This window comes from Periophthalmus magnuspinnatus, chromosome 17 (genome assembly GCF_009829125.3).
Source record: "Periophthalmus magnuspinnatus isolate fPerMag1 chromosome 17, fPerMag1.2.pri, whole genome shotgun sequence".
NCBI classification, from domain to species: Eukaryota; Metazoa; Chordata; class Actinopteri; order Gobiiformes; family Gobiidae; genus Periophthalmus; species Periophthalmus magnuspinnatus.
In genome coordinates, this window is record NC_047142.1 from 19,753,854 (window position 1) to 19,779,995 (window position 26,142).

General features: G+C 36.9%; 1 protein-coding gene across 1 annotated transcript; it reads left to right on the top strand.

Annotated features, from left to right (window-relative positions):
* Positions 1-362: 362 nt before the first annotated feature.
* mrc1b (mannose receptor, C type 1b) lies at positions 363-24,505 on the top strand. The gene is made up of 31 exons (XM_033982411.2): positions 363-539; positions 1,140-1,496; positions 2,385-2,555; positions 2,683-2,838; positions 6,405-6,515; positions 7,033-7,170; positions 7,882-8,058; positions 9,173-9,327; positions 9,778-9,891; positions 10,450-10,565; positions 10,901-11,049; positions 11,655-11,854; positions 13,630-13,745; positions 13,840-13,912; positions 14,377-14,530; positions 14,941-14,979; positions 15,562-15,725; positions 17,549-17,610; positions 17,698-17,795; positions 17,868-18,010; positions 18,086-18,191; positions 18,377-18,504; positions 19,234-19,278; positions 19,376-19,475; positions 20,280-20,512; positions 21,147-21,312; positions 21,652-21,816; positions 22,659-22,775; positions 23,264-23,419; positions 23,711-23,737; positions 24,230-24,505. The coding sequence occupies exons 1-31, from the start codon at positions 443-445 to the stop codon at positions 24,496-24,498; spliced, it is 4,302 nt and encodes a 1,433-aa protein (XP_033838302.1). The 5' UTR covers positions 363-442; the 3' UTR covers positions 24,499-24,505.
* The last annotated feature ends 1,637 nt before the right edge of the window (positions 24,506-26,142 follow it).

A 26,142-nucleotide genomic window follows, 5' to 3' on the forward strand; every position in this document is an offset into this window, starting at 1 on the left:
GTATAAGTATAACCATATTGGGGAAGATTCCAGGCAATTATGTAGTGTACCTTTAACACTGGTTCTCAACGGAAGTGGAATCACCTTCAGACTTTCATTGACAAGTTATCTAATGAACGAGTCTCAAGTTATTTTAGATTTTGCTATTATGTCATATTTGTTTTAATGTGCCTTTCAATGACACTAAGATTAAGTTAATTTCATTTTGCATATGTGCTATTGCTCTATGGCTGAGCCCATACCTTCCGTTCAGCCTTGACTTAGAAATTTGCTGCGTCATGTCTACCAAAGAAAACAGCATTTCTGTGGAGGATGGGAAGTAAACAGGAAGACAAAACTTTCTCAATGAAGAAGGAAAAAAAAAAAAGCAGTGCCAGTGATTTTAAGTTTGTGTCTCTGTTATGGTCCGCCTCATAAGTCTCCTGCCTGCAGTGCATGGACCATGTTTGCTGCAATGGGGCTTATCAGGAGAATGCTGGACCAGTGGATAATCCTGGCTGCTTTTATGGTTTTAATCCCAACTGCTCAATGTTCAAATGGTAAAGTATCCATCACCTTGCAAAGTATGTATATGGACAATTATTCTATGTCGACTATGGCAATCTCCATCAAGTGAGCATGTTTTTCCACAGGTTTTTCACACGTTAATTCAATTGTATAGTTTGTAGTCGTCTTAATACCATATTCAACTGCATGCTATTGTGATATTAACACAACCTTTAACTTCACTAATCCATTTTTTTTTTTCTTAGATATAGTATTTATTTATTTTTTTTACATTTACAATATTCTGATTCCAATTATTTTTATTAGATTTTTTATTTAGATTGTTCAGCACATTGGATTGGATTTTTAAGCAATATTTCTAAATGGCTGGTAATTTAAACATATTATTGATTTATGGACTACAAATTTTTGTATACGTTTGTTATTTATCTTAATTCTAACCATGGCTCTCAGAAGAAAAAAAAATAGTACTGTTGCCATAACAATTCAAAACTAATCATCCTGTCCAATACCACTTTAAATCAAACAAGCCCATTATGGCAATTTGTCAGTTAACTAATAACAACAACAAATTATAAGAACCTTGATCACAAAAATATTTTGAAATATTTTGCTATTGTTGTCTCTTGTAGACGCCTCATTTGTGCTCATCAACAAAGCCACTGGTTTATGTCTGGCTAGGAGGTCCAACCGGTGTGTGGAGGTGCGCTGGACAACCGGGAACCGACTTTTTGTGACCTCCACCAAAAAGTGTCTTGGGGCCCAGGGCAAAACTCTGGGCAGCGAAGTCAGTCTTTATGACTGTGATGATCAGAGTGAGCTACAAAAATGGGAATGTCGAAATAATACTCTTCTACAACTGAAAGGCCAGAATCTGTATGTGGAGTTACGAACGGACGAAAGCATAGTTCTGTCCCGAAATTTGGGGCCCAATAACCACCTCACCATAGTAGGGAGCAACAGTGGAGCCTGCACCAGGACTTACAGAGGTACAGAAAACACAGTACATAGAACACTGAATAATTATAGTAGATACTAACTATAATGAAATAAAAGCATCCAAACAATAAGTTAGAAACAGACTGGAGAGAACTGACAGAATGGTCAGAATTACAATGCAAATCTAACAGTGCAAATCATTGAAGTATTGTTGAAGAGAGTTATGTACCATCTTGTCAGTGGAGATAGCAGGTGGTCTTCAAAGCATTGCCTGGTCACATGGCAGGCCCTTAAAATATCTAATCCTACATTGAAATTGTAAAATAGCTATTAGAACAATCTGAAATGAAGGCTGATTGAATAATTTCTATCTGATGCTTTTACGGGGTCTTAAGTCTTGAACAAGATGGACTTCACAAGTCTGTGGTACAAATAGTTGTTTGTTGTTGTTTTGGTTTGCAAATTAAAATACTGAGTATATACTATATTAACAAAAAAAGCAACGGATTATAATACGATTTAATTATAGACAGAGAAATGTCAATAATTGTTGGGATTTGTCTTTAAACTTTGTCATTATCCATCAGATTAGTAGATTATGTGCAGCCTCTATGTAAATACCCAGCTGAATAGCAACAAATGGTTACCGATAAGTGTTTTGAAAAGTCTGGGTAATGTGGTGGCTTGTTTAGTGATGCACATTCAATATTGGTGCAAAATATGAGAAAATTTACATTGTTTGTTAACTCAAATCTGAAGAGTGTAGAAAATAAAATATTTCTATTCTCTGTTTAGAGATGCAGCATCCTCAGTACATTAATTATTATCCAGTTTAATCTACCTATGCATTCTCCATCTTGCAATTCATAGTTTGTATGTTATAAGTATGTAACTGGTCTTAAATAATGAAACTACTTAAGTCTCTTTCTCTCCCCCAGAGCTGTACACTATTGGGGGGAATGCACGTGGGAAGCCCTGCATGTTCCCCTTCATGTACAAAGACCGCTGGTATGGGGAATGCACCACTTACGACTCGTCCATCAAGAGGTCATGGTGCGCCATTGAAACAAAATTTGAACATGAACTGTGGGGCTACTGTCCATCCACATGTGAGCTTGCATTTTAAATAATAGACACAATGAATCACATATTTTGTTTGTGGTTGTAGTTACTTATTCAACCTTCTACTCTTCAAAGAAGCTAATATTTCTATGATGTTTTCTTGTTTATATTCAGCTAATGAGTACTGGGTCAAGAACTCTGCGACAGGGGCATATTACCAGCTAAACATTCAGTCTGCATTGACCTGGTCCCAAGCTCAAGTCAGCTGCAAACAACAGGGCGCCTCTTTGCTCAGCATCACAGATCCCAACGAGCAGGCCTTTGTTTCAGGTATGACGCCCTCTGGCGGACATTTACAGTAATTACATGAAGATGTAGAGGCAACTTTGCAATTTTGCAACTTTTGGGAAATTTTGCATTTTGCTAATTTTGCATCTCCTCCAAGAACTTAAGGGCTTGGAGGAGATGGAGCAGTGAATGAGCACTGGGACAGTTTTTTATACATCTGCAACTGTCTAAATGTTAATGTTAAATTATGTTACTTATGTTACTTAATGTACACCTCACTCTGTTTTAGTTGTTCTGTGTTCTGGTTTATATAGGAAAGTTATTAAATATTTGAACTGACAAAAAATGGACTCTCAATAACATAACAATTACTATGGATCCCTATAGATAAGTGTGTTTGAACATTAAAACAAACAATTCTGAGTCCATGTTTTTGGTCCCGTTTTTTGGCTATGAGTTTGTAACATTAATGAATGTAACATATGGCTGGGAGTCCATAAAATAACTAAACTGAGAAAAAGCAAACAAAACCTTCACATCCTTCTTATGTTTCCGGAAAATGTTAATCCAACGATCGGTGAGAGCAGGGTCTGATTGTGCAATCCAGACTGTTGAGGAACTTAAGGGCTTCTGCTTTCCAAAGGCTTTCCACTGTAAACCTCTGATCTCAATTTAACAGTTTATGTGTTTTGGTGGAGTAAAACCTGTGGATTAACAATGGCAATTATTTGATCATGGTGTACCAAAAATATGTTATTGCTTTGGCTGGAATGTTCCACAGTATGGCATTACTTTAGGAGAGGCTTCAGGCCTCAGTTTTCAAAGCTCTTGGGAATGTTCCAGATTAAAGTGACATGTTAACTATGCAAGTGAGTGGTGATGGCTCTTGAGCAAAGACTTCAGAAATATAGTGACACATCGAGGCAGCATGTAGATGAACTGGTGACGATCTCTTAGAGTTTTGTCATATACAGTTGCAAAGTGAGTCAGTTCTAAGTGTCTGTACATCTTTTCTCTGTAAATCCCATAATGAACCTTTGACTTGCGCCATTCTCGCTTCACTCTCCGGCACTCCCTTTCCTGTGCCCTGATCGAGTAATCATTCCTCCATGGCGCTTTTTGCTTATCTTTAACCATTTTAACCTTTATCGGGGCAATGATGTCCAGAACATTCAAAATCACAGAGTTCAACAAATCATCAACATTAGAACATGAAGCATTTTCAAAGTGTATCATTTCCATGAACAGTGCACCTGTGTTATCATTTATGTGTCTCCTTCAAACAACTGCAGGACCAGCAGCTGGTTTGGGAATAACAGACAGGTCAAAAAAGTTTGGGTGAAGGTCTAGGTGAGGGGGGGATTGGGGTGCTGCTGGGACTAAAACTTCTACTGTGGTTGTCACAGACAAGGTCAAGGCCTGTGACCAGGACCCTGGGGGAAGTGACGCTGGTGATGAATCCTTCACTGGGGAAGGTGGCGGTGATGACTTGTTCTCTGGGGGAGGTGGTGCTGCTGAATTCTTTGCTGGGGGAGATGGTTGTGGTGCTAGTGATGACTCCTTCACTGGAGGAGATGGTTGTGCTGCTGGTGGTGACTACTTCGCTGGGGGAAGTGGTTGTGGTAGTTGTGATGCTGCTGGTGGTGCTGACACATTGGCTCGGTTTCTGGTGGGTGCAGCAGGAATACTTCTCTTATTCCTCTTTTCTCTCACTGGCCCAGGACCCTGTCCAGGCCAATGCCTCAGGGCATGGAGGAGGTTCTCTGTCAGCACTTTCACTCCACCTCTGCTCAGATGTGGGCCATTTCCCTTGAACAGGTCCTCTCGTTTCCAGAATAGATTAAAGTTCTCAATGTAGTGCAATCCTCTGGGCGCACACACGTTGAACAGCCATGTGTTCACGTGAAACGGCTGGATACATTTGTTTATCTTCCTTCTGTCTATGTTAACAAGAGGTCCACTGATGAATGTCTTAACCTCCACTTTATCAAGCTCCACAAATAATTCAGTGAAATCCCTTTTCAAGATTTCAGTCTGCTCTATTCTGGTGTCAACTGCACCCACTTGCATAATCAGCTATTTAACTCCTCAATGTGTTGACAAAACTTTTGACAGGAGTTTTGTAATCTCATAGGGGAACATGTTTGGATTCCTCCGTGGCTCACATCTCTAATAGCACCATCTCCTAACAGTAGCATATCTCTGACCTTGATGTTTGGTACAGATCGACTGTCTGCCTGGGCTCTTTTGCCAACTTCATTGCTCTTGTTTTGTGCCAAAAATCATTTTCTGTTTGTATGTTAATATCAGTTTGTGACAGTAGTAAAAATCTGTGTGTAAGTTGTATTTTGGATGATGTAACTATATTAGCATTGTCTCTTATCACTTGCTGCGTTGGCTTGGCATTCTTGTCTTTACAAAGTTTTGGAAAAGACACAGTATCACCCAGGTTTAAGTTGAAAGTAGTAGTTTTTTAAACCTCTTCTCTGAAAGTAACTGTGGGCTGCTTACCACTGGAAGTCACAATCAACATCCAGTGAAGTCCTTTTTCAGATTCTAAAACAAATATCTAGTCTTGTAACTCATTAATTTGTGGTTGATAGTTCTGACAGCATTTACAGAAAGAATTCCTTTGGTTTCATCCCCCAAACATGTCACTGGATCGTTTGAAATTTTGTTAAAAAATGAAAAAAAAAATGTTAAAAAGTCTTGGTTTACTTAAAAGAAAATCATAACTAGACAAATTTTCCACACTGGAAGAGGTCAAATGATTAAAACACAGGAACAAGCAAGGTTCATGTCTGCACTCTTCAGAAGCAGGAAGAGTGAAGAGGCACGAATGCCTAACATCTAAATGAAACATAGACAAAATGGCATACTGGCCACAAAGGCCAGCAGCCCAGAGCAGGTGTGTTGAATCTTCTTAAACAGGAAAGGTGGCTGCAGGTGATTGGCATGGCGGGAAAACTTTTAGTCTTTTAGTCAACAGCAAGAGCTCACACATCCACAGTTCAATGGGGAAAGGGGACAGATTCAAACACACATAAAACATAACAGACAGATACTAAAACATTAAAGAGCTTAAGACCTGGGGCAGTAACAATGTAAGTACATCATTACTTTAATGTGGAACATTACAGGCAAAACAATAAAATCTCCATTGAGACATGCAGGTGGAGGGCCTTCTATCAGAAAAGTTACATAGTGCACCTTTAAATCATTACCATCATGTAAAGCCATATTCAGATATTTATAAATAGAAATTATGTATTTTAACATATGAAGACCTTTTCCCATTAAAAGGATATAATGTTAAGTTTTAAATCACTAATCGCTATGGCAACAGTTCCCATTTTTTTTAAATAATTTTCAAACCAATGAATAGGGTTGAGAGGTCCCAGACAGAAAAGCAGTACCACTAAGGTATGAAATCATGACAATGCTGACACGATTATATGAGCTAAATAAAGTGTGTGATGAGTGTGAAATTAAATATACCAGTCCAGATGATCAAAATACGACTAGTCACGCTCAGTCAATTAATCATTGCAGTCCTACTCATATTTTTACCTTTATTCGTTTGTTTTGTCCCATCTTCATCCACGCAGTTCTTCTTGGGTCCGGGGGATTCAGGATCTGGATTGGTCTAGTCCTGGATCCTGATCACGGCTGGCAGTGGACCAATGGACAGCCCTTCAGATACCTCCGATGGACACCTGGTAAATCAACGAGCTACTATGTAAAACCACACAATCAACACATTCAACTGTAAAACGCACAACAAGAAATGTGACGTTAGCTTGTCCAAAAGTCTGTATACCAATACTTACTTACTATAATACTTACTTAATATACTTATCATTCGTTTGGGGAAGACCATATTTAAATGTATTCACCCATTATCAAAGTTAAATCGATGTTTTTTATAAATTAGCATACACATTTACGTCTTCCACTTCTATGTTCAACTTTGATCTGACGTCAAATGAGTTGATTAGTGCCCCCTTGTGTCTGCTTAGAGAAGTTATTAGTTTATTCGTTAATATTTCAGTCTTCCTTCAACAGAATCTGCACTCTGAACAAAATCCTACTTTTTAAGCATATACCGCAAATATAATCTCAATCACAATACCTATTAGAAACATCACAATTAGGCTTTTTCATGGAATTGTGAAGGTATAATTACAATTGTCATTTTATAAAGACTCCAAGCTGATATTTCTACTTATTCTTCAGGAAATCCGCAGCAAAACCCCGGACACAACTGTGCGATCATGGACTCTTCTGGGCAGCAGACCTGGGAGAGTTCAACCTGTGGAAAACAACTGGGCTACATCTGCTCCAAGAGCGGGGCACCACCTCCAATATTTACAAGTATGATAAAAAGTAGTATACAATGGTTCTCAAACAGTGGTTCGCAAACTAGTTATGGGCAGTCCCTTTGGTTTGTTGTTTGTGTTTACTATAGCAATGCATTTTGTATTAGAATTCAGAAACTACAGAGTGACTACAAGTTTTTAAATGCATTTTAAGTACGGTATCTATATTTTTGCATTAGAATCAATACTTTTCAATACTTCACCCATCACTGTCTCAAACTGTGATGCAATGTTGTTATGTCATAGGATTATATTATATTACTGTTACAAGTTTAGTCCTAGATTAGAACTGGTTTTGTCTTGAGTTAGACCAATAATTTAATTTCATTTATGGAAAATTACACAGAATTAGGATGTGGAAGTGAAAGTAGTAGTAATAGTAGTATTAGTAGTAGTAATAATAGTACTAGTAATACTTGATGCTGTTGTGAAAAGTATTATTATTGCAAGAAGCAGCAACAGCAGGAGTAGATGAAGTTAGTAATAAGTAGCAGTAGTAGTAGTTATACAGTAGTTGTTGCAGTAGCAGCTAATAGCCGTAGTCATTGTTGCAGCTTGCAGTAATAGTTAAAGTAATGAAAGTATTGGTAGGCCAAGTAGTTGTTCCAGTAATAGCGGTGGAAGCATAGGAGTAGGAGTAGAAGTAGTAGTTGTAGTAACAGTAATAAGTTGTAACTTATTTAAACATAGTTATTGTACTCCACAGTTGAACAGGGGTTTTGTGCTAGTCCCTGGATTCCCTACAGCGGTCACTGCTTCCACCTTCACCGTGAAGCCAAGACCTGGTCAGACGCTGTGAAAGATTGCCGTAAGGAGGGCGGAGATCTGATCAGCATTCGACATGTGGAGGACCAGAGCTTTGTCATCTCCCAGCTTGGATACGGTGAGAGGAACATATACTATCTCTTCTGGTGAAGGGTTCACCACCTACTACTCAGGGAGCAAATACTCAGTTCATGTTGGCACAACCTTATATCCATTTTCAAGCGTTAACTCTCATATAAAAACTATTACTACTTGTCATTTAGGTTGTGATGCGTACTTAATGGCTTAGCAACACAATGATTTTAATAACAATAATACTCCATTCTGAGGGCAACTCTCTGATTGTTTACTTGCGCAGAAAAAGTAACTAGAGGTTTAGGAAAGTATAGCGATTAAATTATTTAGGATTCAAAGAAAAATAAAGATTTTGGTGACATCAGCAGGCTTTTGTCAAATCCTTAGAGAGAGTCGAGAGGGATAGGGTGCATCTCAGAGGGTAATAAAAATCTGCGGCGTATTAGGAAAAGAAAAAGAAAGTAAAAGGAGAACGAAGTAACTAGTTGGCGCAGTGATTTAATTACTGTGGTCTCGGTAAGCCTGTGAATTATGCCTGGTTTACCAAACCAACCTGTTTTACTAAAATAGACTTAATTGTGTCTTATTTTGTGTTTTCTGTGAATAGTTTTGCAAAATGGGCAAAATATTTGCCCAATTTTTGAAAGGCGTCAGAAATTGTGCCAAAACATTTGAAAAAACTGTAATGCATACAAGGCAAAGTAATACCATCTTTGAGAAAAGTAGGTGGTAGACTTTCTACCAGACAAGTTATGTAGTGCACCTTTAATGATCATTTTCAGATTGAATTAAATTTTACTCTGTAAACATTAGTAATGCAGGACATTGCAAAAGCAGTCAAATGGCAAAATGAAATAATATAAGTTACTGTATATAGAGCTGCAAAGTCCAAATGTCCAAAAATGAGTGAGGAAGTATAATGTACTTAAGTAATTACTAGAATTATATAGAAACAAAGACATTGCATAGACTGTAATAATAATGTCACAATTACGCTGAGAAATCTCAATAAACCCTTAAGTGACATGTAACCATTGCTTTTATTTAACATAATCCATGAAAAAGTTCTGCATTAAAAATGCAACATTAACAAGAAATATGAACAAAACATGCATTGATTTATTTGTTATAACTCCACATTATGTTTGTGAGTGCAGCTGCGACAGATGAGCTGTGGATCGGCCTGAACGACCAGAGGACTGAGGGTCTGTTTGAGTGGATCGACCAGTCCCCAGTGCTCTTCAGCACCTGGCAGTACGGAGAGCCCTCTGTGTCCGGAGACTTGGAAGACTGTGTTCTCATGACTGGAGAGGTACTGACTCAAACACACTCCTTTCAAACAGGGCTGTGACAAAGTATTTCTATATATTTATTAGGGGTGAGACAAGATCTTGCGAGATAATATTGCCACAAGACTGTGCACACATGACAAAAATGATCTTGTGAGAATTATTTTCCATGGGTTTAAGTTTGGACTGGACAAAAAATGGCGAGTCTTGGCTAGTTACGCCTCTTGAGAAGCTGTAGTTCCAATAAACAATGCTACAAGAACAGCAAAATTATTATTGTATTATTACTAAATAAAAAAATGTTGATGCCAAAATTGGGAACAGAACTGCATGTTTTACTTATCATAGAAAATTAAAAAATCTTGTCTTGTGTTGCTCTGGTTGATTTTTCAAGTTATTGTTTCACAGTTTTTGGAATAATCTTGGTATGCATGTATATTCTGTTAAATAGGAACTTTTTTCTCCTCATGCAGAAAGGAAACTGGGCGGATCGTAGCTGTGAAGAAAAGCATGGTTTTATTTGTATGAAGCAGAGCAGCCATGAACCGACAGGGGAAGAGGTCACTCTGGACGTGGGCTGCAAACCTGTGAGTAATATTAAGACTAACTAAATCTTAATCATGCACTGTTAGAAAATATATTTTTTGTTTTAAATGGAAAGATACTAAAATCGACTTAGGTGATTTTTTAATGCTATAATGATATTCCCTCATCATTACCTTATTCAAACTTGTATTTTGATTTATTCATGCGTGTTTGAGTAATACTGTATTGTTCTCAGTTCAAGACTTGAGTGCCCAGAAAATATATCCCCTAACTCTGCCTATTTTTCTGTATATCTGACTGTGTGTCATACATGTAAGGTTCAAATTGTCACGTAGCAATTCTTCAACAATAAAAACAAGTAAATGAGAAGCTGCTGTTTGCTAGAATGAAATGCCACCACGAAGAGGCAGGTTTTTCAGTTCTGTAGTTTTGAACAGGAAGTCAGTAGATCCATTTATATTATTAAGCCCTTTTATTGTGGTTAACAATTAAAAAAATGTAAAATAAATTATTATGGGTGTTATAGTTTATTATTAAATACCACAAAAAGCATAAAATGCCTTCATATTGTTCATATTTTAAATGTAATTCCAACACAGAACTGGAAGAGACATGGCTCATACTGCTACTTTGTGGGAACAGAGACCAAAACATTTGATGAGGCTAATAATGACTGCAAGAGGACAGACTCGTACCTGGCTGATGTTTCCAACGGGTAAGAGAATATTCATTAAAGGCTTAGGTGTTTGAGCAAAAACTGCCTCGCTCTAGTACAGATATATTGTATCAGCAGCTCTTGAGGTCAAAACATGCTGCGTGCTGTCTGCATCTAATTAGAAAGCATTTCATTTTCTGATAATCAAGAAGTGCACGTTAGCATGCTAGTTGTTGTTAGGTTGATCGCCTCTTCGCTCTAGTCTCTAAAAGAACGTATATATTTGAGTTGATACTGTTGTTGTGTCCTTGGGCAAGACTCTGTGCCTCTTGTACTTATGTAGAACCTATTTTACATACCTATACCTATTTTACATATCTCTTTTGTATTTACAGAGTGGACAATGCATTCCTTGTGAGTTTGGTGGGGATACGGCCTGAGAAATATTTCTGGATTGGTCTCTCCAATATGGTCGACATTGATCGCTTTGCTTGGACCAATACAGACCAAGTTAGATTCACTCACTGGAATGCCAACATGCCAGGTACAAATTAAATAATGTTTCATCACAAAAAACACACACACTACAAAAAATTGAATTATTGAATATCAAAACACATAGGATATATTTACATGTTTTAAAATGCCACTTGGTCAAGTTTCTGTACTTTCTAGCATACGACTCCTAAGTTAAAGATTCACTCCTATGCAATTGCTGGCAGGGTCCACCCTCGGCTTGTCTCCATGGATACGTTGTTATGTTTCGAATGTTCCACAGTATGGCATAAGATGAGAGTGCACCTGTAAAAACTGAATGGGGTTTATTGTTTATTATACATATTATATTTTTAGCAATTGGTATAGTGATTATTAATCTTAGAAATTTTATATGAACATATCTTGTATTGACAAATCTTTTCTTCTGTAGTGTCTGTCACCCGTTTGTAGTGTCAGTGACAGACAGAATGTGCTTTAAATGGAAGATAATTTTAGATAATTTAATAATTTGATTCAGTTTATTTAGCATAAAGCAACACCACAACTACAGTCACCTCATGGAGCTTTACATATTTGAATAATAGTTAAATATAAATTACAAAAGCAAAATGACCAACTGGATAACTTACCTGCCTGATTTATGTTTGTAAGGATACGAGCAGGGTTGTGTCGCGATAACCACAGGGGTTATGGCTGGACTCTGGGACCTGCTGCCCTGCACTAACAAAGAAAAGTACATCTGTAAACATCAGGCAGAGGGTGCTGTAGTCACCCAGCCCCCACCCACTGTGTCCCCTCCCAAATGCCCAGATGGCTGGAACAAGATCTCATCCAGAAACTACTGTTCTAAGGTTTGATCAGTTGCTATTGTTTTAGTCTCTCTTTTCTGCATACTGTTGGTGAGGGTGCAGTAATTTTGAGAGTATACAGAGTTATTTTTGTTTGATTACACTTTTTACTTAGATAATTGTTATGGTTTAAGTAAGTATTTTTTCTGGTTGTAAGCCAAATTTTCTGCCTGTGGGGTAACATCTTCCATCCATCCATCCATTTTCTTCCGCTTATCCGGGGCCGGGTCAGGGGGGCAGCAGTCTAAGCAGGGACTCCCAGACTTCCCTCACCCCGGACACGTCCTCCAGCTCCTCTGGTGGGACCCCAAGGCGTTCCCAGGCCAGCCGAGAGACATAGTCCCTCCAGCGTGTCCTGGGTCTTCCCCGGGGCCTCCTCGCGGTGGGACATGCCTGGAACACCTCCCTAGAGAGGCGTCCAGGAGGCATCCTGAGCAGATGCCTGAGCCACCTCAACTGGTTCCTCTCGATGTGTAGGAGCAGCAGCTCTACTCCGAGCTCCTCCTGTGTGACCGAGCCCTTCACCCTATCCATAAGGGTGCACTCGGCCACCCTGCGGAGGAAGCCCGTTTCAGCTGCTTGTATCCGCGATCTTGTCCTTTCGATCATTACCCAGAGCTCATGACCATAGGTGAGGGTAGGAACGTAGATTGACCGGTAAATCGAGAGCTTCGCCTTTGGGCTCAGCTCCTTCTTCACCACAACGGATCGATACAGCAACCGCATCACTGCAGACACTGCACCGATCCGCCTGTCAATCTCACGCTCCATCCTTCCCTCACTCGTGAACAAGACCCCGAGATACTTGAACTCCTTCATTTGAGGCAGAGACTCTCCACCCACCCCGAGAGGGCAAGCCACCTTTTTCTGGTCGAGAACCATGGCCTCGGATTTGGAGGAGCTGATTCTCATCCCAGCCACTTCACACTCGGCTGCAAACCGCCCCAGTGCCTGCTGCAGGTCCTGGCATGATGAAGCCATCAGGACAACATCATCTGCAAACAGCAGAGATGAAATCCTGTGGTTCCCGAACCAGACCCCCTCCGGCCCCTGGCTGCGCCTAGAAGTTCTGTCCATAAATATAATGAACAGAACCGGTGACAGAGGGCAGCCCTGGCAGAGTTCAGCATGCAGCGGGAACAGGTCTGACTTACTGTCAGCAATGCGAACACAGCTCCTGCTCCGGTCATACAGGGACAGGACAGCCCTTAGCAAAGGGCCCCGGACCCCATACTCCCAGAGCACCCCCCAAAGGACACCACGAGGGACACGATGGAATGCCTTCTCCAGATCCACAAAACACATGTGGACTGGTTGGGCAAACTCCTATGAACCCTCAAGGACCCGATGGAGAGTATAGAGCTGGTCCAGTGTTCCACGACCATTTAAAAAATGTGTAGCCAAATTAAATACAAAATTTTGAATCAATGGATTTACAGTAGTTTGGGGTTATTTGCTAGATTTTTGAGTAGATAAGTATGATATTGGTATGGTACCTTTAATTAAACATAGTGCATCATTATGCATTTCACCTCAGTGGTTTACACAGTAATAAACTATTGTGGCACAAGCAATCCATATTCATCATTTTATTCATTTAATCATTTTATTTAATACAACTTATGGAGTAGAACTGTTATGTAATATTGCCTCTGCTCCTCTGCTTACTTCTAAATAGTTTTAATAGTTTTAACTACATATTACAGTATAATTATTTTTTTTACCATTTTTGTTCTGACTATGGGAAACACTAGCTTACTTATGTGTCTGTATTATAGTTTTTCACAGGGCCTAGAGCGAATGAGAAGACCTGGTTTGAGGCCCGAGAATACTGCAGAGACATTGGAGGAGACCTCCTCAGTATTCACAGCAGGGACGAGCTACGAGTGGCCCGGTACATTTTCACAATTAAATCATATCAGTGTTTGCTTCATCGTTCATTAAAAATATTTTTTTAACCTGAAAACTATATTGTTGTGTTTCTAAAGTCATGGAAAAGCGTGGATTGGTCTCTACGTCCCGGATGCAAACACTGGATACGCCTGGAGCGACGGGAGCCCGGTTTGTTTGTTTCCAGTATTTTTATTAGTTCATCTAAATATAATACACTGACTGTATGTAAGATTCCATAAACATGACCTATTTGTGTCTATAGATACTAAATAGACATATTCAAATCAAATACAGCCTCTACTGATTATTTGATGATTATTTGATGTTTTCGTTCACATAACGATGAGCCAACCAGAAACCAGAATGAGTCTTCAATACTGAAATCCAGTTAGTTTAAATCTAAAAGGTTTTCTCTGATTTGAATCATCACTACCTAAATCCCAGCACCTGCAGGTTAAGGCACTGACAATCCAGTTTCAGTTGTGATTGTAATTCATTTATTAACCCAGTAATAGTACAGGCTACATACCATTCCTTTAAAATAGGTAAAATAACTGACAAAAATCTTTACCTTTTAAAAGATAATAATTACAAGCTTATAATTAAAGTAAATCTCTCTGCTGTATTTGTAGGTAAACTTCCAGCACTGGCAGGAGGGGGAGCCAAATAACTTCAATAATGCAGAGGCGTGCGCAGAGTTTACGATTTACAACTGGGACGAGCGCGGTTCCTGGAATGATGTAAACTGTGAAGCCTACAGCGATTGGCTCTGTCAAATCCGTGCAGGTGAAGTATAATAGGGGCCAAAGGGCTAAGGGGCAAGTTTGGGTCTGGTTAGTACTTGGATGGGAGACCATTGAGAATATGTCAAATTTTATAACCCATTGAGACCCGTGTATAAAAGGTTTGCCTACCCCTGGTCTAAACTGTCATAGTGTCCTTAGGCGAGGCACCTCACCCTCACTCACACACCAATATGAATGTGGTGTGTGAGTGAGTTGCTGACGGGTGTAAGGGCCAATGGAGCAGACTGACTAGGATGTTATCCATGTTCCTTAATATTGCAAAGTGTATTGTTTTGCATTGTTGTATGGCAAATCATGTTGTGTATTAGTTTTTCCTCAGTATTTATCAGCATCACGATGACAGTATTTCTGACTTTCTGACTAGAATGTATTGCGTTCCATTTTTTTTAGGGGTCACTCCAAGAGCACCTCGAAATGACACAGTGACTGGTAATAACACAGTTATTTGTATCTGTATGATATATTAGTACATGAACTTACATACTTAAAGTGCATTTGACAGATTAATGTATTTTTCAACTTATTACCTGGTTTGGCACCCAAGGTAAATAAATATATTCAGTGAGTTCTAAAGTAGAATACCCAAGTCATCAACTGTCACTGATTCCATCAAAAATGCAGGGACAACTTACACACAAGGAAGGCACTTTTTCTGACAGTTTAAATATTGATTCAACAATATAAAAGGTTTTGTCATTCATTTTTATTTTTCAAATCATTCACAATTAACTGTTGTGTGTAATTGTGATTAGTTTTGACCCTTGTTAACATTATGGTTGCTAGGAAACAGTACCACTGTGTATATTATATCTGCTGCCTATGTCCAACCAGGAAGTAAAATTATAAGCATCACCAAAATTACAGAACAAGAAAATACCTGGCAAAATTCTGCATAAAATCTTAAATATAAATTATATTAACTATTTTTAGTGAAATGTGAATTCTATTTACTTAAATTAAAAGTGAATATGCTTTCAATAATGTACTGAATGGTGCGTGTATTGTCATCAGAATTTAACACAACAGCGGATGGTTGGCTGGAGTGGAAAGGGAATCAGTATTACATAAACAAAGTGTCATTGTCCATGGAGGAGGCTCGGAAATTTTGTCAGCAAAAGCACGGAGACCTGGTCACAATCACCAACCGAGCCGAGAATACCTTCATATGGAAACAGGTAACTCAACAAATATAGACATATGAATATGCCTGTCACAATAACACATTTTTTAATTATAAGGATAAACAAATGCAGTTGAAACCAGAAGTTTATATACAATATACAAAAAGACACATATGCTTTTTTCCCTCGCTGGCATGAAATCAGACTAAACTTGTTCTGTTTTAGGCCAATTAGGATTACCAAAATTATTTCTATTTGCTAAATGCCAGAATAATAAGAGAAGGATTTTTTAAAAGATCACTTTTCCTTGCTTCTTCAAAGTCTGATGTTTACATACATTTCATAAGTATTTGGTACCATTGTCTTAAAACTTTATTATTGGGTCAAATGTTTTGGATATCCTTCCACAAGCTTCTCACAATAATTGGCAGGAGAGAACTGGTGTAACTGAGTCAAGTTTGTAGGCCGCCTTGCTCGTACATCCATTTTCAAGTCTGGCCATACATTTTCAATAGGACTGAGATCAGGACTTTGTGATGGCCACTCCAAAAGATTTACTTTGTTATCCTTAAGCCACTTTATAACCAGTTTGGTACTATGCTTCAGGCCATTGTCCATTTGTAACATCCATTTGCACCCAAGCTTTAACTTCCTGGTTGATGTCTTGAGATGTCACTTCAGTATTTCCACATGATGTCCTTTTCTTATGAACCCCACAACATGAAGCTGCCACCCCCGTATTTCACAGTTGGGATGGTGTTTTCAGGCTTGCAAGCTTTTCCTCCAAATGTAAGAATGCTCATTATGAACAAAAAGTTCAATCTTAGTTATGTCAGACCACAAGACAAAAATTAAGGTCTTTGTTCCTATGTGCATTTGCAAGCTATAATCTGTCTTTTTTTCTTTTGAAGTAATGGCTTCTTCCTGGCAGAGTGGCCTTTCAGCCCATGTTGTTACATTACTTGTTTCACTATGGATAATGACACACTCTTACCAGCTTCAGCCTGCATCTTCACAAGGTCTTTTGCTTTTGTTCTTGGGTTGATATGCACATTTTGGACCAAAACACATTCATCTCTGGGACACAGAACCATCATACCACTCCTTCCTGAGTGGTAGATGGCTGGATGTTCCCATGGTCTTTAAACTGAACAGATGAACAGAGCACCGTCAGGGATCTGGAAATTGCACCCAGGGATGAACCAGACTTGTACAAGTCCACAATTCTCTTCTTGATATCTTCGCTTATTTCTATAGACTTTCCCCTGATGTTACACAAATAAGCAGTGTGTTTCAGGTGTGCCATCACATACATCCACAGGTGTCAGGTGTGTTTCTAATGAACTCAAATGTGGTCAATAAACCTATCAGAAGCTTTCAAAGTCATGACATCATCATGTGGGTTGTTCCAAAGTGTTTAAATGCATTGTAATTTTACTGTATGTAAACTTCTGACTTTGAAGAAAGTTATGAAAATTTGTCTTTAAAAATCCTTCTGTCATTATTCTAGCATTTAGCAAATAGGAATAATTTTGGTATTCCCAATTGACCAGGAACAGGACAGGAAAGGTTTAGTCTGATTTCATGTCAGACAGTGAGAAAAAAGTGTATGTCTCTTTTTATGTAGTGTATGTAAACTTGTATATATTTATACTGCATCATATATTATAATACATTTAAATGGGTGCATTTGGTGAATGATATTGTCATGTCATTGAACAGAATAAATTGCCAAAGTAAGTGAAAACTAAAAAAGTGAAAAAGTGAATTCTTCTTGGGTGCCGATTGTGTGGAAGCAGGTGCTCTCCAAAGTTGGAAGGCCTATAATCAACTCTCCTAAGTGAAAACTAATTTGAGTGGGTTGGTGTTTTCAACAGATTTCCAGACACTATGGACGTTATTATATTGGGCTTTCAGTAGATCTTGATGGTTCATTTTGGTATGTAAGATAAAATAAAAAATCTGAAACTCCTATTAAACTTTTCATTTTTGTTTTTTAAATTACATTGTATTTACTTGTTTGTAGGTGGATGAGTAACACTCCAGTGGAGTTTCTAAGTTGGGACCAAAATCAACCAAAAGATAATGTTGATCAAAACTGTGTCATTATGACTTATTATATGGGTAAGTAATTGGACACATTTTAAAAGTGATATTAAATATTAAATACACAGTGTAACTAAAATATACTTAAAGGTTTCTGGAGTAACTGTAATTGTGGAGAGGAGGTAAAATCAATTTGCAAACGAAGCTCGTCTGCTCCAGTCAACACAACTGTGGCCCCAACAACGCCTCCTACTGGCGGCTGTCCACTCAAATGGATGCAGTTCAACTCAAAGGTTAGGAATTAGTCTCAAAATGAATATAAATAATTTGACATGATACATGACATGTGACTAACTCTCTTTGTGTAGTGTTACAGCATCATAAACAACAGGAAAACCACTTGGGAAGATGCAAGAAAACAGTGTATTACTATGGGAGGAAATTTGGTCTCTATACCATCAAGATATGTCCAAGGTTTGACCATTTTTTATTTAAAAAACAAAACAAAAAAACCCCAAAACATATATATATATAAAATACACACAATTATTATTCAGTATATTTATCATATGATTAATCTAGTGTATAATATGTGCTAATAATTAACAAGCAATAGTAGAACATAATTTTGGAGGCCCTATGTTAATTTGTTTTTACAGTTTTCCTGACTACCAGAATGGCTGAAGCCACATCCACTGATCTTTGGATTGGTTTGAACAGTGTAAAACAAGATGAATATTACTGGACTGATGGAAAACCAAGGAAATATACCAACTGGGCCTTCGCGGTATGTTATCTCAAAGAACAATGCAACACATTTTATCATATCTCACTGTAAAGGTAATCTATGTAACTTTTCTGCTCATCTCCAAAAAGTTATTATAACCTTGTCCAGAATGCATTATATATAAGTGCCTACATATTTAGCAGTCCAGCATCAGTTCCATTGATCCTTTTTTTGTTTTGGCCAATGCATCACGTTTCACCTGCTTTTAAAAAAGATGGCAAAGTTTGTGAATTCAACCTTAATCTCTATTGCCTGGAAATACAAACTTCTCCGATACTTTATGAAAATGTGAGTCTGGTCACCGGTGAATCTCCCCAAGGTCAGATGGGTGTGACTGACAGGGGGATTAGCCAATCAGGAACATGCATTGGTCCACATCAAAACAAATGGTTACTTATGAGGAAAAAGAAAGGAAAACAATATCACAGGAGACTGAAAAACATTGTGAATTTCTGCAAAATCAATGATTGAAGCACTAAAATGCAAATCTGAGGTGAGAGAAATTTGATTTTGTTTAAAATGATGGGTGAACAATGAGCTCATTTGTTTCGCATGGGTCACTGAAATAAAAATAAAAAAAGTGATTATACAGCCAGAGCCTGGTTTGAGGCGTGACTGAAGGAGTGGTGACCAGACTGATAATCCTCTGTATAAAAAATATACAACAATATAATTCTGGACTTGCCAGGCAATGATCTCTATACAAAGTAATTGTAACTGTCTTTTCAGCAAAATAAACGCAGACCAGGAAGCTTTTATCAAAGATGGAATGAGGTACATTATTTCTCCACAGTTTTTTCCATCACATTTACATTTCATCACTTGACACTGAATTATTCTAATATTAACTGTACTGTGTTTGGGTGAATAGGAGGACTGTGTTGTTCTTAACAGCAGTCCACCGGGCTTCGGGAAATGGCTGATAAAGTCCTGCAATGACACCAATGGATTTGTTTGTGTTAGAGAGCTTGGTGAGTGAAGACATGTACATAACGATAAATACTCAAGTAGGAATGACAATTTTTAAAACAGAAAATACATTTTCTTTATTTAGATCGAATAATCTGTATATCTACAAAGGTAGATTTACATTAATTAAGAATGAATAGTGGAATAGTTGAGGAAGTTTGAAATTAAATAATTATAAATCGAATTTGGCATTGAGGCAAAATGCTTATTTTTGTGTTTGGTATTTGGTAATATCAGCTACAAATAAAAAAAAATTGAGGAAAATATGTGTTATTTCCAATTTTACATATTTACAGTAGTTAATTATTATCAAAATTAAAGGTGCACTATGCACTACTAGGTCAGTGGACTGGTGAGTCTGCTCACAGTAAGAATCAATGCACCTGTAATGAAATGAATGCTTCATAGACAAGTTTAATGCCACAATGTGGAACATTCAGTTGAGCTAATAACATCCCCATGGAGATAAGCAAATGAAAAGTTATATAATGTAACTTCAATTTCAAACATTAAGCTCAGGCTAATCAACTATACTAACATGATTAACTATAATCTTTCTGGCATCACTTTATAATAATTATACCTTAATTATCCTTGAATGAATGATTCATGCTTAATGCTTGAATATGCTTAATAACTAGGCCGCTTAATTAAGAAGTTATGGTTATGTTTAGGGAATTCATTTGTAATTAATAAAGTAAGTGTTTACTAAGTCTGAATCATTCTTCATAAGCTATTTGTTCATTATGAAAAATATAAAATATAAATAAATATAAATATAAAATGTTACCGCCTTTTTTTCATAGATAAAAACACCCCATCACAGCCGAGCCCGATTCTTCCAAATGCATATCTAACTTTGGCAAACGACAGCCTTAAAGTGGTAACACAAAACCTGAGCTGGGCCGATGCTAAAGTCAACTGTGAGAAAGACCAGGCTAAACTGGCCAGTCTGCGTAATGAGTGGACCCAATCCTTCGTAGAGCTGATGGCCAGGACCCTCAATGCACCTCTGTGGATTGGACTCAACAAACAGCAGGTAAACACAATATTATTCAATTTATTTATTATTAAATTCAACCGGGCCAGATTTCAGAGATGGAAAGTAATGAATATATACTTTCTGAATACTGGTGATTTTTTTTTCTTTTTCTTTTTTTTTTGACAGTTATAGCATTCTTGTAACAAACATTGAGTTGTGTTTTGTTTCATTCAAGCACACTTTAATAAAGCTGCATATTAAGTTTAACTCCCTCCTCAAAGTATTTTTCTGTACAAATTTAGGACTGTAGGCATTTCTATAGACACCATACAAAGGTCACAAATTTAAAAGCCTGAATTTTAAATAATATAACATTATTATATGAATTATAAATTATAAATGATTTAATTACATTTTTTAATTTAATTTCCAGTCCTTAGAAATATAGATGGTTAAATAAAGTTTATAGAACACCGAGTAGTGTTGTTGCTATTAATTGTACTTGCTACTTGTAGTAGTGGCAGTAAGTGTAAAGTGTAAGTGGTAAATGACAGATATTAATAGATATTTAAACAAGATTTCTGAAGACTAATATTGCTCTTGTAAATATAATAAGCTTTATGCAAGTACCTTGTTTTGGTCAGTATATTCTGTTGAGCAAATTTTACAATGATGTTTCCCCTTGTTAAAGACAAATGGGTTTTACCGATTCATTGACGGCTGGTACATGAACTTTGCAAATTGGGCAAGTGGCGAGCCTCGTCAGGATAAACCTTGTGTTTACATGGATGTGGACGGAAAGTGGAAGACGGCCTTCTGCAATACAACCATGAACAGTGTGTGTCTGCAGTCCACAGGTACTGTATAGTCAATTGTTAATTTATTTATTATGTTTTGTATTAACCTAATCACAGACAAAACAGAAACAAAATGTGCACATGATAGTCTTTCCAAAGTATAAATATTCTAGATCTTCTTCTCTTCTCTTTTGAACATTCACATGTCACTTTTATCCAAAAATAGACTAAAATAAATGCCTCACCATTTGAGATGTTTTTATGTTCTTACTCTGTGTTGGTTGCATCTTCACAAACCTGACTCTTATTTGACTTTGGCTTCCCTTATTTATTTATTTATTTATTTATTTACATGAGTTACTATTGCATTAAATCATGATTAAATATTGCCATTTGCAGACGTGGCCCCAACCCAGTCCACAGAGTACCCAGGGGCCTGTCCTGAGGAAACAGAGGTGGACTATAGGCAAAGTTACACCTGGATCCCTTACAAAGCCCACTGTTACCTGTTTGTGACCGAGGAGGTGGAGTGGGGGGATGCCGCCAGTAGCTGTGCCAGACACGGTGAGAAAAACAACTATCAATACACAAATCATCAAATGATCACTACAATAATAATTATGTCAGCTTTAGTTTGATGGTAAGTTCAGGCAGAGCGCAGGGGCTAATATAAGTGTATGGGAGGTTTACTGTTTTTGAAAGGAAATGCTGGGTTACAGATGGCACCACAACATTCAATAGACTAATATTTAATACAGATTAAAACTGAGTACATTATTGAGGTACTTATTGCATGTAACACAACATGACAATAAAGACAGAGGAAAATATAGGAGTATAAGGTTATAATCATTTGTTAGAGATTAGAAAATTTACCCTGCTGAAGCTTATATCAAATATTTAGTGTGTCCTTTTGAGGATCTAAGATTGAATAAAGGCCTGGTGGTTCATTATAACTTATTATAAATGCACATATTTCTAATTTTCACTGTATGGAGCTCACTTGTGACCACCCACCCCCCGGTTAACCACTGTTAAAGTTGTTAAAGCATTTTGCAAAATCTTGCATTTTAAATGTACTTTCTGGATTTAAACTGGGTTATGCATATCATTTATGCAGTAGTAGCATGAGTAGCCTCAGCGATGCCTTTGAACTCTTAATATTTGAAATTTTTTTGAAAATGGGAAAAATTAATTGAAAATTTACTTTATTTATTTTCTGGAGCAGTTGAGCTCCACTGAGCATATGGCTCCGGATTGGCCCTCTGCTTCATCCCTGTTTTGATAAATGTTTGGATACCCCTGAGTTAAAGCGAGTCTAATAATAAACATATAAGACTCATTGTAGATACCATTGTGTTTATTTATTGCTATTGTTATTATTGTCATATATTTCCATGTTGTAGGTGGGAGGTTGGCGAGTATTGAAGATCCATCAGAGCAGGAATTTATTGAAGGAAATGTGAAATTATATAAAGACGCGCACACCTCCTTCTGGGTTGGGCTCTTCAAAAGTCACAAAGGTACAAGGATTTTAATAATTCTTTTCATGCTAGTTTTCTTTCTAGTTTCCATGCATCGTTTACATAATGACATATTGCATTTAGTTGATTATGAAACTTTATTTTTTTAATTCAAGTAATGGTAATTACATTGTGCTGCTTCTTGGACCTCCAACGTGTGCAAAGGATATTTGTTGAAAAACTTTTTTTCCATTTTGTTGGGAATTTGATTGTAGTTTTCATTTGTCCCTTCTTTTAATTTTAGTGACGTTTTTATTTGTCCACAGTTTGTAGTGTTTTAGTGCAGCAAGCAATTTTGCTTATTAATTACTCTTGTTTTTATTTGATTATAGTTGCATTTGTATATTTTTTTTCTACAAAAAACAGTATTGGTTATCAAAATACAATTACTTTTTATTATTAATAGTAGACTTGTCATGGTTATTACATATTGACATATAATATATATGACACAAATATACTGAAATAAAGACTGTTGTTGTGGTCAGGGACGTGGCAGTGGCTGGACAACACAGTGATGGACTACACAAACTGGGGTGAAGAGGAGCCTCGCGCTGACTATGGGGAGATGCGGTCGAGTGATGGAAAATGGAGCACAGGGAGAAGATGGCATGACCGCGCATATGTCTGTGAAACTCATAAAGGTACAATTTATTTATGTATTTGACAAATTGTGTGTATGCATGTATGTATTACTTATAAATGTAACCATGTATTATGTTAGCTTGTTATAGGTAATATTGATTATTATTTTAATATTGATGCTAAAGGTATTTTTAAATGCTATTGCAATGACTATGTGTGTGTAATCCCTCAGTTGTACAAGTAGGTTCCATCACTAAAGATCTTTCATGTACCTGAGGCTGATGTTTTGAAAAAATAAATTAAACCCACAGCATTGTATTAAATGATAATTACATTTCATCTTGTTTCAGTGATACCCAGAGTGCAAGGAAAAGAAGGTGAGTTGTCTTGATGTATTGACATGTCTTTAAATAAAGGTTCATTATTATGGACTATTCAGGCTTTTAAACTACTTTGCTTTGTATAACGTAAAACAGTGGTTCTCACACACCAAAGATAATATGTGGCTTCCAGAGTACCAGCAGATCTAGACCCGGACCTTATCACTGTTAATTTAGGGCTAAACAAGGTGCAAAATGAGACCATTCTAGTTAATGATTAACCTAAAGGAGGACAAAAAACATACACAAAACAAGAGTATAAAGGGATATTTCTGCATTGGTGTTTCATTTTACAGTCGATTCACTTTTTGGCAATACTTCAGCCTCATTCAGAACTTTTACATTTGTCTTGGCACATTTCTTTAATAGTGTAAAAATTTTGTCTGAATATTGTAGATATTAAAGAAATTAAGATATCTGCTTTTATCCATATATACCTTCCCCCAGAAAGTATAAAGTTCATTATTCTTACCTTTATTCACTGTGCAGAGCCATTGGGCCCTCAGCAGCACCTGAGTCGGACCCATAACAGCCTGGCTGTCGTCTTGGTGATCGTGGTCATCTCTGCTTTAGTCGCAGCTGTCATTTTCTACTACAAGAGGTCGCCAAAATCCTTCTCCACATTTGAAAACCCACTGTACACTGAACGCTCCCAGCCTGACGTGGTGGACACCAAAAACCTCATAGAGAAAGTGGAGACTGAAGAAGAAATTGAAAACACTGCAGAAAATAATGCAGAGCCCATTATAAGTCTGTGATAAAACTGGTAGAAACAATTTGTTACATTTTGCAATGGCATTATTAGTAGATTCTCATGATAATACATAGTATGTTATGTACCTTGACGTAGGCTAATAGTTAAATGTAAGTTTAATTAACTAATTTATGAAGGGGGTATGTTAGGGTTACAATGAATTAAAGATGCTGGCTTAATTTAGTGAAGAATATAAAACTATAATCCCCTCCCTCCTCCGAAAAACTTCTTTTTTTTAATTAAATGCAAAAGCTATAGAGGTTTTGACAATTGCATTTGTATTTAGGTAAATAAAACAACTGGACAAATTTGATCTATTGCACAACCCTGTAGCAACATTTGCATGTTATTTTCATATAGTTGACTCTTTGATGTAAATACATTTCTATATAATGCTGTAGCGCCTATACTTGAACTATGCTGTGCTAATGTGTCATGTTTGAAACATTAAAAAAATATTTTTTAATTAATCCATTGTGTACTTTTACTACAACGTGTTTGTTGCAAATGTGATTATAGCACTTACAAATACCACACACACACACACACATATATGTATGTATGTATATATATATATATATATATATATATATATATATAATGACATTCTTAAACAATGTGCATTGCCAAAAGTTTAATTCTCATTCTCAATTAAATCTCATACAAAACCAACCCAAAACAACAATGCAATCACACATAAAAAGTCCGACTCTAGCATACCGTGTACACTAACAAGGCATTCATGACGTATGTACAGATGCATAGAGATCGTAATAAAGCAATACATTTATAACACAAGAAAATGCATAGAATATCCAGCATGTAGCCAAAAAGTAGTCACCAAAAAGAGTCATGCTTTTGAATAAATACAAGTCTGTGTATTTACTATTATACTGTTTAGAAAAATAGGAAGCACCTTTGAACCTCCTTTACAATCTAGAAAAATACTTTCATTGATGTGTAAAATAAATCACATTTACAGTGGTATATTATTTGAGGGGACAGATGTGTGTTATACAAGATCAGACAGGGTCAAATATAATGCAAAATGAAATTACTTTTTGCACATATTCTAAAATGAACCATTGCAATGTGCATTGGTTTTGTTTATAATTCAGATGCAACGTTGGTAAAAAATATTACATTAAAATAACCATTAGGTTTACAGATTTGATTTAGTCATCTGCTAAATTTTCTCAACAAAAAAACAACAGACTTAGGTTGGGAATCAGTTTGTATTTACCTTTCTTTAGAAAATATTTTTTCCTTCTAGTTGTTTTCGTATTCAATTCACTTTTCAGTAAAATTAAGTATTCATAATCATTATCTTAAAAATAAGAAGAAGAATGAGGCGGGTAGCCCCAACAATAAATAAATAAAAACTGAAATATTTGTGACCAAGTTTGTGCAAAAAGGTCACTTAACCAGAAAGAAAAAAGCTATGACAGGATTTGGAACTTGAAATGTTCCATAGTATGGCATTAAACATTTCTACTTTGGTGGTAATACCACCCAGTTACTGAACAGATCTGTGGAGAGATGAACCCACTCACAGTAAGAATGCATGGTTGTTAAGCAATAAAAATCAATAAAAAACAACTGGAAATTAACAAATGCAAGATAGAGAAGTTTAATATCATACTGTGGA